Source organism: Pelophylax lessonae (genome assembly GCF_965119305.1).
Source record: "Pelophylax lessonae genome assembly, chromosome: 4".
Classification (NCBI taxonomy): Eukaryota; Metazoa; Chordata; class Amphibia; order Anura; family Ranidae; genus Pelophylax; species Pelophylax lessonae.
The window spans coordinates 666,203,665-666,220,887 of NC_138771.1; the positions used below are offsets into that span (position 1 = coordinate 666,203,665).

General features: G+C 50.0%; 2 protein-coding genes across 2 annotated transcripts in view; one reads left to right on the plus strand and one right to left on the minus strand.

Moving 5' to 3' along the window:
• Positions 1 to 17,223, minus strand: part of LOC309554214 (E3 ubiquitin-protein ligase TRIM39-like) — a gene marked incomplete at its 5' end in the record, with an annotated part of 188,106 nt that overhangs the window by 27,596 nt on the left and 143,287 nt on the right. The window lies entirely within an intron of this gene.
• The window catches only part of LOC309552460 (uncharacterized protein), a gene marked incomplete at both ends in the record, with an annotated part of 66,079 nt that continues 55,799 nt past the window's right edge, over positions 6,944 to 17,223 (plus strand). Inside the window, 3 exon segments of the mRNA XM_082253431.1 lie at positions 6,944 to 7,201; positions 7,203 to 7,321; positions 7,323 to 8,504. Coding sequence (XP_082109557.1) covers positions 6,944 to 7,201; positions 7,203 to 7,321; positions 7,323 to 8,504 — 1,559 coding nt within the window.

The following is a 17,223-nucleotide window of genomic DNA, read 5'->3' on the forward strand; positions in this document are numbered from 1 at the left end:
TAAGGAACAACCAACACAAACAGTATTCTACTTCCCCTCTAGCAACTAATAGCTGAATGTGATTTAATTAACATGCTAATTAACTCAGCACTTAAACCAGCATAGGTGACACAATGTTCACCCAGACAATGCTGTGAATAATCAGACAATAGGTGACCCAATTAACAATTAACAATGGGACAAACATGCTTAGCAGAAAACACATAACATCTCAATACAAAGATAATAGCAGGAGACCAACAGTAACTGACTGTCCATCTCCTACATGGAATATGGAACAGAGGCCAATGTGAACTGCTCTTTCAATGAACATGTATAGTTCAGAACCAAACAAACCAGGAATAGTCTTCATAGATTTCTTGAGAGATATTGTTGATAAATATGACTGTCCCATTTGAAGTAATCCAAATCACATTGTCAGTGTCCAATAAGTAGTTGTCCATCATTTTCTCTGTCACACTGTGCCCCTAATAGACACAGGGTGACTTACACATAAGAGGGACCTGGGGAGCTAAGACAGGGATTTCCTCACCTCTATAAGGTAAGCTGGATTCCACTGGCCCCCCAACCAAAGTGACTTCTGTCACACAGCCATCAACAGTGTCCCTGGTTACTGCCATACCAGTCCCAGCATCACCAGACCAGTGTAAGCCATCAACCGTTTTCCTGAACACCACCACCCCAGTGCCAGTTTCAGCAGAACAGTGTAATCCAGCAGCAGTATTCTTTATTTCTGCCATACCAGTGCTAGTGTCCCTGCTCACCACCACACCAGTCCTGAAGTCACCAGACCAGTGTAAGCTTGCAACAATGTTCCTCATTACCACCACACCAGTCCCAGTTTCTTTAGACCAGTGTATGCCATCAACAGTGTTACTGATCACTGCCACACCAGTCCCAGTGTCAGCAGACCAGTGTAAGCCAGCAACAGTGTTACTAATCACTGTCACACCAGTCCCAGTGTCACCAGACCAGTGGAATGCAGCAACAGTATTCTTGATTGCTTCCATACCAGTGCCAGTGTCCTTGATCACCACCACACCAGTCCTGCTGTAACCAGACCACTGTAAGCCTGAGACAGTGTTCCTCATTACCACCACACCAGTCCCAGTTTCTTTAGACCTGTGCATGCCATCAACAGAGTTACTGATCACTGCCACATCAGTCCCAGTGTCACCAGACCAATGTAAGCCTGCAACAGAGTTACTGATCACCGCCACCCCAGCCCCAGTATCTTTAGACCAAAGTAAGCCAGCAACAGTGTTACTGTTCCCTGCCACATCAGTCCCAGTGTCACCAGACCAGTGTATTCCAGCAACAGTTTTCTTGTCCAACGGCCACAACAGTCCCAGTGTCACCATACCAGTCTCAGTCAGCAACAGTGTTCTTGATCACTAGTCACACCATTTCCAGTATCACCAGATCAGTGTGATCCAACAACAGTATTACTGATTGCCATTAGACCAGTGCCAGTGTCACCACAGCCAGTGCAGCCATCAACCGTGTTCCTGATTGCCACCACACCTGTCTCAGTGTCTTTGGTAAAAAAATTCTGATAAGTGTATGATAATAGGTTTGTGTAAAAGTTATAGAGTCTACAAGCTAGGCTACGTATCATCGAAAATTGATCAATCCTGATGTACTGACTACCTATCTCTTTTCTTGAGGCCCTAAAATATCAAGACAGTACAAATTCCCCCCAAATTACCCCTTTTTGTAAAGAGGACAGTCGAAGGTATTTAGTAAGAGGCAAGAGGCATAGTGAGTTTTTTGAAGTTGCAATTTTTTGCCCACAAAAGTTTGTGTAATGAAGATTCCCCCCCCCCCCCGCAATATTGTCATATTAACATGTTATTTCTTACACATGGCACAGATAAACTTGCAATAACACCCCAAAAAATATTCTGCTACTCCTGAGTATGACGATACCACATGTGTGAGATTTTTCCACAGCCTGGCCACATACAGAGGCCCAACACACAAGGAGAACCGTCAGGCATTCTAAAGGCATAAATTACACATTTCATTTCCTGAGTACCTATCACATTTTTGAAGGCCCAGTGACATATGTTGATCACTGGGATGTGGCAGATGTTCACTGGGGCAGATGTGGCAGATCACAGACAGATGTGGCAGATCACAGACAGATGTGGCAGATCACGAACAGATATGGCAGATCACAGACAGATGTGGCAGATCACGGACAGATGAGGCAGATCAGGAACAGATGTGGCAGATGATCAAAAACAAATGTAGCAGCTGATCATGGACAGATGTGGCAGATCACAGACAGATGTGGCAGATCACGGACAGATGTGGCAGATCACAGACAGATGTGGCAGATCAGGAACAGATGTGGCAGATGATCATAGACAGATGTAGCAGATGATCACGGACAGATGTGGCAGATGATGTGTGCCAGATGATTATGGACAAATGTGGCAGATGATCACGGGCAGATTTGGCAGATGATCATGGACAGGTGTGGCAGATGATTACAGACAGGTGTGGCAGATGATGTGCGCCAGATGTGTGCCAGATTATTACAGACAGATGTGGCAGATTATCACAGACATATGGGGCAAATTATCATGGACAGATGTGGCAGATTATCACGGACAGATGTGCAAGATGATCACAGACTGATGTGGCAGATGATCACAGACAGATTTGACACTAGCTGGGTGATCAGTGAGTAAAAAGCAGTTAAACTTTTCAATACTCACTGAACGCTGCCTGCAAACACTGATACGCTCTCACACAGTGAGGAGAAGCAGAGCCGATCACCGTGACAATGGCTGTATTGGCATCACATGACGGCTGTGATTGGACACAGCCGTCATGTGATCAGGAGAGCCAATCACAGAGCCCTCTTGACGAACATTGTTGTGCTGTGTCCCAGGGACACAGGCACACAATATCATGCAGCTGCGTGTGCATGCGGCCGGGCAATCTCCCTCCTTCTGAAGGACGTTCAGGAACGTCAACTCAGAAAGAGGAAGCTCCCACCTGAACATATATATGCATTGACTGGGTGGGAGGAGGGTAATCAACAACTTTGGGTAAAAAAATATATATATTTTCATTATCTTTCTGCATTCTCCAAAAACTTGTGGCAAAAAAATGAAGTCTTCAAAAGACCATACCTTCCTAAAACGTACTGTAATGAAGGACATCCAAATAGACAAGATAACTCCTCTGGATGGATTTCTGTGCACAGGCTAATACATGTTCCCTCTCATGCTCACAGGAATTGGGCACTGGCTAAGTACAATACTCGCACGCATACGTACCCTCGTGCTTACTTGCACCCGCGACAGATGCTGGCGCCAAACAGGGTTTTTAAATTTGGCCAGTGCTCAGGATTAGTGCTGCTTTGTCTTCAAACTCCTGTGTAACCTGTAACACTGTGAATCTGTATCCTGATATCAGTTGCTAACCTGGCTTTTCTTGACCATTCTCTGAACTCCACTTGCACAGATCTCGGCTTGTCCCCTGACCTCCGCTTCTGTCTGCTTAATTGGCTCCTGCTTTACTTATTGGTTCCAGACCTGGTTTGTTTCCTGACCACACTCCTGCTTGTGCCCTGTAATCGATCCATCCTGGCTGTCAATGACCTGGCCCCGGCCTATTCTGCCTGCCCACACCAGCTGCCCATCTACTCACCTGCTTATTGGAGCCATCTGACGACTTCTCCTGCCCAGCGTAGACACCTGCCCTGCTGCTAGCAAAACTTACAGGCACTCGTGCCACTCTGTATTCCTGTGCCTCCTGTCTACACTATCAGGGGCCTGAGTCAGAGGTTTCTCATCATATCAGACTCTGTGTCAGGAAAGTCTTTGCCACAGCTCAGATGCAGTTTCAAGGCACATATGTATGTGCTTGCGCTTTCAAAGAACGGGCCAAGCAGTTGTGCACAGGCGTGTGCATGTGTGTTCACGAACACGGATGTGCATTCACAACAGTGCACCGGTCACCAATGCTGGCACCAAATGGCCTATTTTAAAAAGAGCTTCTGCACTGGCTAACTGCTGTTAGGTCTACAGCATTCAGGGAGTGTGTTCCTGATTCCTGTATGTGACCTAAGATCTTGACCAGGCTTGCTCCCGACTATTCCTGTCTGCTACCTGCCCTGAACCCTGGCTGGACCCCAGATTCTGCCTCTGCCAGCTGCTCCTGTTTGATCCTGCATCCATTGCTGACATTGCTTGTGACCTGTATATTCAGCTGTCTGTCATCTATGCCTGATCTGCCCACCCTTTACCGACCCAGCTCGTTTGACCCTGCATCCAGCTCTTCCAGCCTGCTACAGCTCCTTCAGGCCAGCTCGTCATCTTCAGGCTCCCGCTTCCTGCTGTGCATCCACAGTCTGTCACCAGCCAAGCCCCAAGCCAATCTTCCTATATCCAGCCATCCTGCTGTCACATCTGTCTGCTGCCTCATCTGCCTCTTGTCAGCTGCTCCTTGCTTTCCTTGTGTGAATCATTGGCTACTACCAGCGCAGACTACTGGACTGATAATAAGCGCTCTTTCCTCTTCGCTCTCTTGTGGTTACTGTGTCACCATTAGTGGCCCTCGAGCTAGAGCTGTAATGGCGATTTTCCACTGCATGGAACCGAACGGTTCGGCACGCTTTTGTGCTTTTCCACTGCTGGTACCGCATGGTATAGTGTCGGAACGGTTCGGTACGGTACGGTACGGTGGCGCTTTTCCACTGCATGGAACTGAACAGTACGGTACAGTACGGCTCTGAAAAAACAGTACCTACTCGATTGTGGTTCCAACAGGTACCATAAATGGTACCATATCCCACAATCCTTTGCATGCAGTCACTTCTAGCCACTGATTGGTCAGAGAATCCCACCCACCCCGTTGTTATCCCACCCACTTAACTTTAGTACTACTTCAGTGGAAAAGCAAACCATACCGTACCGTACCGAACCGTTCCAACACCGTACCATGCGGTACCAGCAGTGGAAAAGCAAACCGGGCCAAGCAGGGCCGAATAGAGCCGAGCCGGTACTTGCAGTGGAAAAGTGCCATTAGAGAGGCCTTCCTCTGCATTTCAGGCTCACCAACCAGGTTCGTGACACTCTGCTACCAGATACCTGATACATACATTTGGGTATTTACTCTCCAAAATATGATATTTTTTGGTGTTTCTACCGTTCTGGTGCTCAATGGTCTCTAAAAATGTGTAAGGCAGTCAAATTAGAAGAAATTAGATGAGTAATTTATGCTCCCTGGATTTTGGAACTCTCTATGTGGCTAAGCTGTGATAAAGACTGGACCATACTTGGAAGGAGCAGTAGAATGTGTTTTGAGGGGTAATTCTAAATATGTCCATGCCTTTTTTTTTGTGGAAAGTTCATACTAGTTGATAACATTGTGTAAATTATATATATTTTGATTTTCTTTCTGTATTTTATAAAAAAAAAAAAAACGTGACAAAAAATTACTTTTTCAAAAGACTCACAATGCTTCTTTGAAAATACCTTGGAGTGTTTGCTTTCCAAAATGTGGTCATTCTGTGGAAATCACGCTACAGGACCTCCAAAAATGTAAAACGTAGTCAGGAAATTAGATACATAATTTATTTCCCTAGAAAGCCTGAAGGTGCTCCTTGGATTTGGGTCCTCTCTGCATCTAGACTGTGAAAAAGTCTCACACATGTGGGACCTCCTATACTTAGGAGGAGGAAAAGAATATGTTTGGGGTTGATGTTTTTTTTTTTTTGTAAGTGCATCTATGCTGTGTGTGAAACACACCTTGGTAAAATGACAACTTGAAAAATGACAGAATGAAAAAAATATAGGGGGTGCCTAGTGAGAGGACCCTGTAGTATAGAGGGAGTGACTAGTGAGAGGACCCTGAAGTGTAGAGGAAGTGACTAGTGAGAGGACCCTGAAGTGTGAAGGGGGCACCAGCAGTTGGGCCCTGAAGAGTTAAAGTGTACAGCGTGCAGTGTGCAGTGTTAAGAGTTGCAGCAGCACAAGCAGTTACAGAGAGCTACCTCAGTCAGTGAAGGGCTGGAGGGAACTGTATACAGGACTTTTGAGTTATCCAGAGTGTCAAGAGTCAAGTCTCAGTACAGTCCAGGACTTTTTGAGCTAACCAGAGTGTCAAAAGTCAAGTTCAAACACAGTTCAGCAAGTCAGTATTTTTCAAGTGCCAGCAAGCATTGGTCGGCATCCAACCGGCGTCAAGACAGCACTGAAAGGAATTTTTTCTGCAAAGTGTCCCATTTGTACCTAGTTGAGCCAGAGGAGTATCCCACTCATTCCCTTCTCCCATCCCCAACATCAAATAAACAAAACAAACCAAAGATGCCGGAATGGTCATTGTCTCCAATCTCACATTTGGGTATTTAGCTTAAATGGGCTGAAGGTTTCACCGGTAACAATGGCAGACCCATATCAGGCCCAATGCCTGGAAAACCTGCTACAGGTGTGTGTATATATATATATATTATAGTTTACAGACTCCATAACTTTCACACAGACTAAATAATATATACTGATTTGGTTTATTTTTACAAAAGAAATGTAGCAGAATACATTTTGGTCTAAATTTATGAAGGAAAGATGGTTTGCTTGCAAAGTTTTAAAACACAAACTACATTTTTTTCCTTTATATATCAAAAATAAAAACCGAGAAGTGATAAAATACAAACAAAAGAAAGCTCTATCTGTCTCAAAAAATTATTCAAATTTAATTTGGGTACAGAGTTGTATGACTAATCAATTTTCATTCAAAGTGTGACAGCGCTGTAAACTGAAATGTAGCCTGGGTAGAAAGGGGTTTTAACATGTTGGTCTTCAAGTGGTTAACTTATCCACTCAGGGATCAGCTCAGCCTCCTCCTGTGCAGAAAAGCTCTAACCGGTACAACCTAAGTTCTAATTCCAGAAGCTTTCAGTTTCATTTCTCTTGTGCTGCCAGCGATGGCATCTGCTGATCTGAGAGCTGAGCTGGAATGTTCCGTCTGTCTGAACGTTTATACGGATCCTGTAATGCTAAAATGTGGACACAACTGCTGCCGGGTCTGTATTGATCGTGTGCTGGATACACAGGGGGGGTCTGGAGGATATTCCTGTCCTGAATGCAGAGAGAAGTTTCCGGATCGTCCTGCACTGCAGAAGAACATGAAACTACGTAACATAGCAGAAAATTTCCTGTCTGCTCAGCCAGATCAGGAAGAATTCCGGGGTCTCCTGTACTCACTGTGTGGACTCTCCTGTACCAGCTGTTAGATCCTGTCTACACTGTGAGGTTTTTCTGTGTTATAAACACCTGAGAGTCCACAAAAAGTCCCCAGAACATCTTATGTGACCCAACCTTGTCCATGGAGAGCAGGAAATGCTCCGTCCATAAGAAGATCCTGGAGTATTACTGCACTGAGGATGGTACCTGTATCTGTGTGTCCTGCAGTTTGGCTGGAGAACACCAAGGACACCAGGTGGAGATGCTAGATAAGGCTTCTGAGAAGAAGAAGAAGACACTGAGGAATGTTCTGCAGAAACTTCTGACAAAGAGAGAGGAGATGGAGAAAAGAGTCCAGAGTCTGCAGGAACACAGGAGGAAAGTAGAAGAACCAGCTGGTGACACCGAGAGAGTCACTACCCTGTTTATAGATCTCAGGAGACGTCTGAAAGACCTGGAGAAGAGAGTCCTGAGGGAGATCTCCGGGAGGGCAGAGCGGATCTCCATCTCCATCCGGGATCTGGAAATAAAGAAGGAGGAGCTGTCCAGGAAGATGGTGGACATTGAGGAGCTGTGTAACATGACGGATCCACTGACTGTCTTACAGGAATCAGACACAGGTGACTTGTGTGATACTGAGGATGGAGATAATGAGGACAGAGAGAGACATGAGGAACTCCTCCATGATGGAGGGGGTCTGGGTGTGGCGGGGGTCTTACACACAGGTTTATCTGATATAATAACAGAGATAAATGTATACTTCTATATACAGGGAGCTGCAGACATATTACTGGATGGAAACACAGCTGGTAATAAGCTACAGATATCAGATGACAGGAAAATTGCTTCCAGATCAGATAGAAACCAAAATCACCCAGAAACACCAGAGAGATTTCAAGGTACTCAGGTGATGAGCAGTCAGAGTTTCTCCTCAGGGAGACATTACTGGGATGTGGATTTTGGGGTGTCAGATGACTGGAGAGTCGGGATGTGTTACCCCAGTATAGACAGGAGAGGACAACAGCTAGTCATTGGAAATAATAACAAGTCCTGGGGTTTGGGCAGGATTAGTAAATTCTATTGGGTGATACATGATAGTAAGTCAATCTTCTTACCCGCCGATCTCTCCAGTAACAGAGTCAGGATATATCTGGATTATGAGGCCGGGCAGATCTCCTTTTATGATCTGTGTGACCCGATCCGACACCTCCACACCTTCACCACCACCTTCACTGAGCCCCTCCATGCTGGGTTATATGTATGGAGAGATTGTATAAAGATATGTGGTGGGAATCAGGGGATGTGATAACTCCACCCAGAAACTGGTGACATGACAAGGATGGGGAGTGAGATTGATTCATTGTTCAGCCAATGCTTGGAGGAAGTGCTGACTCCTTGGAGAAGTATGAGGGCTGCCATTGTAGAACATGTGTGTGTGTGTGTATATATATATATATATATATATATATATATATATATATATATACCAAAAAAATTATAAGTATATATATATGACAAGCAACACTAATATGGCTTCTCCCCAAAATAAAACATTGTATATGTGTGAAATTAATATATTTTTGGGTTGGTTAGATATAGAAAGTAACAATAATATATTGTTTTTTGCATATGCATATATATATATATATATATATATATATTTTAGAAAATGTGTGATCAAGCGCCTTATACATACACATGAGATCAATTTATATATGGGTGTGGTCAATAAAAAATGTTGCTGGTTATCTATAGACAAACTAAATAGAGACTTAAAAAAATGTAAAAAACTAGCGCAAATTCTATATAGACCCAATTCAAGCTCAAATAATTTTTATTTATTATAATTTTTTGATGGAATAATCTAATCAAACTATATTAATTTTTTTTTTTTTTTTTTTTAAATTCAACGTTTATTAGGAGAAGGAAAGGCATACAGATCAAGCAGAAGCAATGGTAATGGTCCACATACAAAATCACAGGCAAAGCAAATACAAAAAACAAACAAACAGTTCTAGTGAATACCAGTAATCATAGCACGTAAGACCACACAGCAAAACGTAACTCCCGAAAAATCAGAGAAAATTACTATGGGGAGCCCGGCCCCCGAAGAGGCCCCGCCCTCCCCCGGCATCTTCATATGGCCGAGGTACTGTGAGGGAGAGACCCACTCCGGGCATGCCAAGTCCCACCAGGCACCCAGTATGAACAAGTGTACGTATGCCCAAGGGGAGTGACAATCACAAGAAAAACAAAGAGTAACTGACTATCCCCTTCGTCTCCTTTTCACTTCTTTCACATGAAGGTGGGGAGGAACCCACCACGGGAGGGGAAAGGACATGACAAACAGAGAGAAAAAAGAAAAAAAAAAAAAAAAAGGAGAGAGGGGGGGGGGGGGACAAGAAGAAAGGGGGGAGGAAAGAGAGGAAGGATGAATGGAGGGGGGAAAGCGGGGAAGAGACGGCCACCCAGTCCGCATATGCCTAACTAGGCAACCAATGCTTTGCATTCATCGGAGAAACGGAACTCATGCCAGTAGAACCACCTTTTGAGGAACATCTCCCTATTGCCCCGGTCAGCGGCCACCAGATCTTCCATTTCGTTGATGCAGGCCACCTTCCGCAGCCACATAGCTACTGTGGGAGGCTGCGACTGCTTCCATAGAAGAGGGATACAGCTCTTGGCCGCAGTGAAAAGGAGCGGCAGGATTGATTTTTTATAGGATGCTCGCGGAAAATCATTGTGGTGGAGAAGAAAAAGGCCAGGGCACAGAGTGAGGGCATGGTCCGTGAACTTTTGCGCAATGCGTAGTACTTCCGCCCAAAAGGGTTGAAGACGGCTACAAGACCAAAAGATGTGGAGAAGGGATCCCACCTCCTCTCCACACCTCCAGCAAAGATCGGAGCAGGAAGGGAACATCTTGCGCAACCGGGCCGGAGTGTAATACCACCTGGTCAATAACTTATACCCCGCCTCCTGATATTTGGAACAGGTGGAGGTTTTGTAAGTGAAGAAGAAAATCCGTTCCACTTGGTGATCCGAAAAAGAAAGGCCCAAGTCCTGCTCCCAGCGGGTGATATACAGTGGTTTGGAGGAGGGATCAGGCCCCGTCAGAAGACGATAGATCAGAGATATGGTATGGCGTAAAGGAGCGTCCGAGACACACAGCTCCTCAAAAGGCAAAAGGCGTCTAGCAAAAGAGGTCGCAGGCGGCAGGGACTGCAGAAAGTGAGCCAGCTGCACCTTTTGCCAGAAGGACAGCGCCTCGTAGGGAGTACTGGAGAAAAGGGTTTGCCTGGATACCCACCGCCCCCCAGCGATAAAGTGTCTGGCCTGATGGAAACCTCTGGTCTTCAGGGCACGGAAACCCTGATCCAGCAGACCTGGGGTGAAGTCCTGGTTCTCAATAACTGGGAACAGAGGAGAGGGTAGAGAGGCAATCAGGCCCTCACCGCAGATCCTGCGGCCCAGTCTCAGGGTAGCCCCCACAGTCAGGTGGTCGGACACACGTTTTGGTAGATCGGAAGTGCCCCACAAGAGGGATTCCGGAGGAACATCCCCCACATTCCGCTCAATCCTGATCCATTGCTTGAGGTGGCCATGGACGTGCCAGTCCACGATCCTGGCAAGGTGACAAGCAGCGTAATACAAGGCCGCATCCGGAAAGGCCATGCCACCACCTAGCTTGGGCATGCGGAGAACCTTAAGTGAAAGGCGGGGCGGGCCCCTCACCCAAAGAAACCTACGAAAGGCTTCATTTATTTTACGCAGGAAGACCGGGGGAACAGCGATTGGAAGGGCTTGCAGAACATATAGCAGACGAGGCATGACATTCATCTTAATAATGTTGCAGCGCCCAAACCAGGAGAACATCCCCTTCTGCCACCCCTCCAAATCTTTCCGAATCCGAGAGAGAAGAGGAGGGAAGTTGCATTCAAAGATGCGGTCGGGGCAGTTGGGGAGGAAAATACCCAAGTATTTTATGTGGGAAGAACTCCACTTAAAAGGGAAGTCTTCCCGGAGGAGATTCAACAACGCCGGGGTCATCGCAACGGGCAGTGCCTCAGATTTCTGATGGTTGATCTTGTAAAAAGAAAGGGCTTCATAAGCACGGAACTCCTTCAGTAGGTTAGGCAAGGAAATGAGCGGGTTAGTAAGGAAAAAGAGAAGGTCATCGGCGTAGGCCGCCACCTTCGGCGCAAACTGTGTATTAATGCTCACCCCAGTGATGTCAGCATTGGCCCTAATAGAACGCAGAAACGGTTCCAGGGTCAAAACAAAAATCAGGGGTGACAGGGGGCACCCCTGTCTAGTCCCATTTGAGATCCCCAACGGGTCAGATAGCAGGCCATTGATCTTAACACAAGCCGACGGGCGGGAGTAAATCGCCCGGATCCAAGACATCATGCGCTGTCCCAGTCCAATATGCTCCAGTGTTCCAACAAGGAAATCCCAGTTCACCCGATCAAACGCCTTTTCGGCGTCCGTCGAGAGGAGCAGCATAGGAATCTTCCGAGTCCACGCCAAAGTCAGCAAGTCCAGTGCTTTCGTAGTGTTGTCCCTCGCCTCCCTGGAAGGGACAAACCCCACCTGATCATCGTGGATCAACTGCGGGAGCAAAGGGGCCAGGCGGGACGCTAAGATTTTGGTAAACAATTTCAAGTCGACATTGAGGAGCGAGATGGGTCTGTAACTTTGGCAGAGGAGGGGGTCCTTGCCTTCCTTCGCTAGCACAGTGATGTGCGCACGGAGTGAGTCCACGGGGAACTCCGCTCCCATTCCTGACGCATTGTAGGCAGCCAGGAAGTGCGAGGAGAGAATATGCTCAAAACATTTATAGTAAGACAGAGTGTACCCGTCAGGTCCCGGTGCCTTGCCCCTTTGTGATTCCGCCAAGGCCCTCGAGAGCTCAGCAGGACATAGCGGCTCTTCTAGTCTCTCCAGGGCGTCCAGCGGGAGGCCGGGGAGGCCCGAAGCTTGTAGATACTCCTGAATCCTAGAGCGAAAAGCTTCTCGAGCAGGCTCGGTCGTGTCAGGGGCCAGATTGTACAGAGAGGCGTAGTAGCGGCGGAAGACCTCCGCTATGCGGTCCGTAGCCTGAACCTTCTGGTTCGGGGAGGAAAGGATTTCAGGTATGAACGTCTGCGCTCTCTGCTGCCGCAGTGCCCGAGCTAATATTTTGCCACATTTGTCCCCATGTTCATAGAAGACCTTCCGGCATTTAGCTAAGGAAGCCTTAGCTCTGAAAAGGGTCAGGGAGCGCAACTGCTCCCGAAGGACAGTCAGCTCCTGAAGGACGGATTGTGCCAGGGATCTCTTATGGGCGGCCTCCAGCGACTCTATTCGAAGGAGAAGTTCGTGCATCTGGCGGGCCCTATCTCGCTTGCGTTGAGAGCCGATTTTAATCAGCACCCCTCGCATATAACTCTTATGAGCCTCCCACACCATCAACGGGGGACTCTCCGGAAGGGCATTGGAGAGGAAGAACCGACTGAGTTCAAGCTGGAGCTCCTCCATCACTTTGGGGTCCTGGAGGAGACCGTCGTTCAACCGCCACTGCCATTGCCTGGTCTCGGGGGTCCGTAAATCCAGTTCGAGAACCACAGGCGCGTGATCAGAGACCGTGATAGGGCCAATGGAAGAAGAAACGACACGACCCAACAGGGCCTGTGAGATCAGAAAATAGTCGATACGGGTATAGGAGTCATGGGGAGAGGAATAAAAGGTGTAGTCTCGGGTCGACGGGTGGAGGACCCGCCAAACGTCTACAAGGTGGAAGGCGTGAAAGCCCTTTTTAAGGCGTTTAAGAGCAGCATAAGAGATGTGGGAGGCGCCTCTCGATGCATCCAGGACCGGGTCTAGGACAAAGTTAAGATCCCCTCCGAGGAGGACCTGGCCCTCCATAAAGTCGTGGAGCTGCGAAAGTAATGGTTCGAGGCAAGAAATCTGTGCCGTGTTAGGTAAATAGAAATTGGCAAGGGTGACCGGGACAGAACCCAGACAGCCCTTCACAAAGAGAGCCCTGCCAAATTCGTCACTCCACGAATCCAGGAACGTCCACGGAGCATGGTTACTGATCAAGATGCTGACCCCTCTGGATCTGGAATCAGGCGAACAACAATGATATACGGTGGGGAATCGCCGATTGCCCAGCTTTGGGAGTTTGGCGGATTTGAAATGGGTCTCCTGCAAGAAGCCGACATGGGCTCGAAGGCGATGGAGGTCAGTCAAAATGATGGAACGTTTTTCTGGAGTGTTAAGTCCCTTAACATTAAGGGATACTATACGGATTGGGTCTACCCGGGGGGCGGCCATCTCCACCCAGGGAACGGGGGGAAGAGGGGAAAAGGAGAAAAAAAAAAAAAAAGGGGGGGGGGAGAATGAGAGGAGAGAGAGGGGGCTAAAGGCAGATGAGAGGAAGCAAAAAAGAAAAAGGGGAGGAAAGGAGGCAAAAAGCTACCGTGCCAAAAGGCACACCGAGAACCAGTCTCGAATCGCCCGAGGTTCCAAGCCCACCACCCTTAATGCGGGCGGAGTGTGGGGGTCCGCGGTCGAAAAAACCCTATAGGGGGTACGGGGAAGGTCACAACTAGAGGAGGAAAGCGGTGACCGCTCCCCGCCATTCCCAACTCGGCAGGGAAAGAGAAACACAGGGCGATAAACCAACATAATGTATGAGCAAAAGAAACTAAAAAATAAATAAAGTAAATAGATACATAAATAAACCACAGTGTTCTCTCCTTCCCTTTCGTAGAAAAAATAAAAAGACAAACAAACACGAACGTCCGGTAACCAGTATAGCAGTAGAGAACATGTCCAGGAAAAATGACCAACAATGTATACGTAGAATATTGACAGCGAAGGCCGCCAGAGACGGCTCAGTCTGCGAGAGGCACGGGCCGCGACACCGGGGAGGACACTTTGGTCCCTGGGTCTGCGGCCCCACACGCGGCACCAAGTACATCAGTACACAAGTGAGAGGACCCCATGGGGAGGGGGAAGAAACATGAAGGAGAGGAAGGGGGAGGGGGGGAGAGGAAGGGCAAAAGGAAGGAAGGGGAAGGAAGGAGGGAGTGGTGAAAGAAAAGGAGGGGCGAAGGGGGAGAGGCGTAAGAGAGGAAGAGGGAAAGAGGGGGGAGAACATGACCAGGACGGGGAAGAAGGGGGGAAGGGGAGGAAGGGGAAGGGGGGAGGGGAGGGAGGGGGGAAGGAGGAGGGAGGGGGAGGGGGAAGAGGGAGGGGGGAAGGAGGAGGGAGGGGGAAGGGGAAGAGGGAGGGGGATGGGGGAGGGGGATGGGGGAGGGGGAGGGAGGAGGAAAACGGAAGGGAGGAGGAAAACAGAAAGGGAGGGGACAAGGGAAGGAGGAATGAGGGAGGCAGGGGACGGGGAGAACCCCGAGAGTGATCCCCACATGGCAGAGGGGAATCAGAAAATACATAAAAAGGGAAAAACAGCTGCAAGAACATCCATGCCCTCGGTGCAACGCGGAGGGGCCACACCACCCGCGGGAGATAGCGGCAGAACATAAAACAAAAGGCCCGTGGTAAAATCGCGGGCCAGGTCGACACCCATCTCACACCGCACCGATGGCATCAGTCAAGTAGATATGTTGAAAAGTGCCAGGGAGCCTGGCTTAAGCAGCCATGCCACAGAAAGCGAGGACATGTGTAATCATACCCAGCCATTCCAAGACCCTGAGAGCAGTCCATCCCCCAACCCCACCCAGGAGGGGGCCCGCCACACCAGCAGGAGGAGCCCCGTGGGCCGGGGGAGAGTCCACCCCCCCACCACGCCATATAGAAGAACACCCCCTGTGGACCACAGAAAAGAAGGAAGGGAGGGAAAGGAGGGGAGGGGAGGGAAAGGAGGGGAGGGAAAGGAGGGGAGGGGAGGGGGAGGGGAGGGGGAGGGGAGGGGAGGGGGAGGGGGAGGGGGAGGGAAAGGAGGGGAGGGGGAGGGAAAGGAGGGGAGGGGGAGGGGGAGGGAAAGGAGGGGAGGGGAGGGGGAGGGAAAGGAGGGGAGGGAAAGGAGGGGAGGGGAGGGGGGAGGGAAAGGAGGGGAGGGGAGGGGAGGGGAGGGGGAGGGAAAGGAGGGGAGGGGGAGGGAAAGGAGGGGAGGGGGAAGGGAAAGGAGGGAGGGGAAGAAGGAACAGCAAAGGGCTAAATGGCAGGGAGGGGAGAGACAAGTGCAAAGGAACAGGAGGTGGAGCACAAGGTAAGAAACTGGGACACCCCCTCCACCCCTGAGAAGGGACAGTAGAGAAAGAGCAAGTGACAGTGGTCCCAGCAGGGTGCTCAGCACATTACCCCCATAACACAGACACCCCACAGCCCCACAGTAAAGCAGCACTCCACCCTCCCCCTCCCTCAGCTCCCGAGGAAGCCGTCCACGATATGCAGTTCTTGGAAACAAGCACGGCTACCTTCCCGGAGAAGCAGCATGTCTGGAGCCATAGCAGTGGGGAGCCGGGAGGCGGGACACAGTAAGAAACGGAGCAGGGTCGGTCAGCCAGCAATGGGCAGCGGTTTAGACATCACGGAAGGGGGGGGCAGCATGCATCCACGATGGCAGTCCCGGGAGAGGAAAAACAGGGGGGACAGCCGGCAGAGGGGCGGGGGGGGTCCGGAGCCGGCGGGAAGATCACGGGAAACACCGAGTACACATGCCAGTCTCATCCATCAGCGGGCAGCAAAATGCAGCGGGGTCCGGGGCAAGGGAAGGGAGGAGAAGCAGGAGCAGGGATGGGGCCATACTCACGGACCAAGGCAGTCAGTAGGTCAGGTCTCAGGGGCCGCGACCTCCGGCCCTCTGGAGCTCCCTCGGGAACGCTGAGTAAGCCGGCGCTGTCTCCGCGGCAGGGGTTGGTCGGGTCGTCCAGGTCCCCGGCGGGGGTCTCGATCCGGGAGCCACGCCAGCCAGTCCGGCAGATCCACAGGAGGAATTCCAAGAAACTCGAACAGGGCAGGTAAGTCCGCATGTCTCCGAAGGGTGAAGGACGATCCAGCTTTCCTAACCGTGAGCTGTAGGGGGAATCCCCAGCGATAGGAGAGATCCGGACGTCTAAGCCGTTCCAGTAAGGGCTTCAGCATCGCCCTACGTTGCAGGGTGCCACGGGCTACATCCGGAAAAATTTGGATAGAAGCACCATCGAACTCCACCGGTCCCTTGGCCCAGGCCTCCCTCAGCACTCGCTCCTTGACGGGGTACCGGTGGAGGCGACAGATCACGTCCCTGGGTCTGGAAGGGTCCGACGACCGGGCACCCAGGGCGCGATGGACTCTGTCAAACTCAAAGGATGCCTGGGGTTCCTGTGGCATGACGAGGGATAGAATGGCCCGTACCGTCTCCAGAAGGTCCTCGGGACCGGTAGCTTCTGGGATGCCGCGGAGCCGCAAGTTATTCCGGCGGCTCCGGTTCTCGAAGTCCTCCATTCGGAGCTGGTGGGCGGCCAGAGCGTCACTGTGGGAGGCCTGAGACTGTTCCAAAGCGGACACCCGTGCCTGGAGGTCACTAACTGTTGCTTCACCCGCCGACAAGCGGGTATCCAGCTGAGCCACTTCCCCGCCGAGCTGCTGAAAGTCCCGCTTGTGCTGTTCCGCCACTTGAGCGACTATGGCCTCCATGTCGGCCCTGGTCGGCAGCGCCCGGAGAAGAGTCCATAGCTCCTTGGTATCGCCGATCTGCACCTCCGACGGAGGATGAGAGGTAGGAGGTGCGCTGCCGGAGGCCATGGGTGATACAGACTGTGGAAGAGAGGGCCCTTGACCAGGAGAGGAGGCAGCCGGGGGTCCCAGGCCCACACGTGGTTGCAGAGACAGGGCCTTTGGTGTCGGGCTCCTAGAGTCCGGGAAGAAGGAGCGGATAGGGGTAGTCGATGCCGCCCTGGAAGACGGTGCAAGTGCAGGCTTGGTCTTCCTACGTTTACGGACGCTCATATCAGCAGATAACTACCAAGAATTGCCGAGAAGGGAGGCCGGGGAGCGGGAGCACCATGTAAAAGCGTCCTCACACCGCCATGCC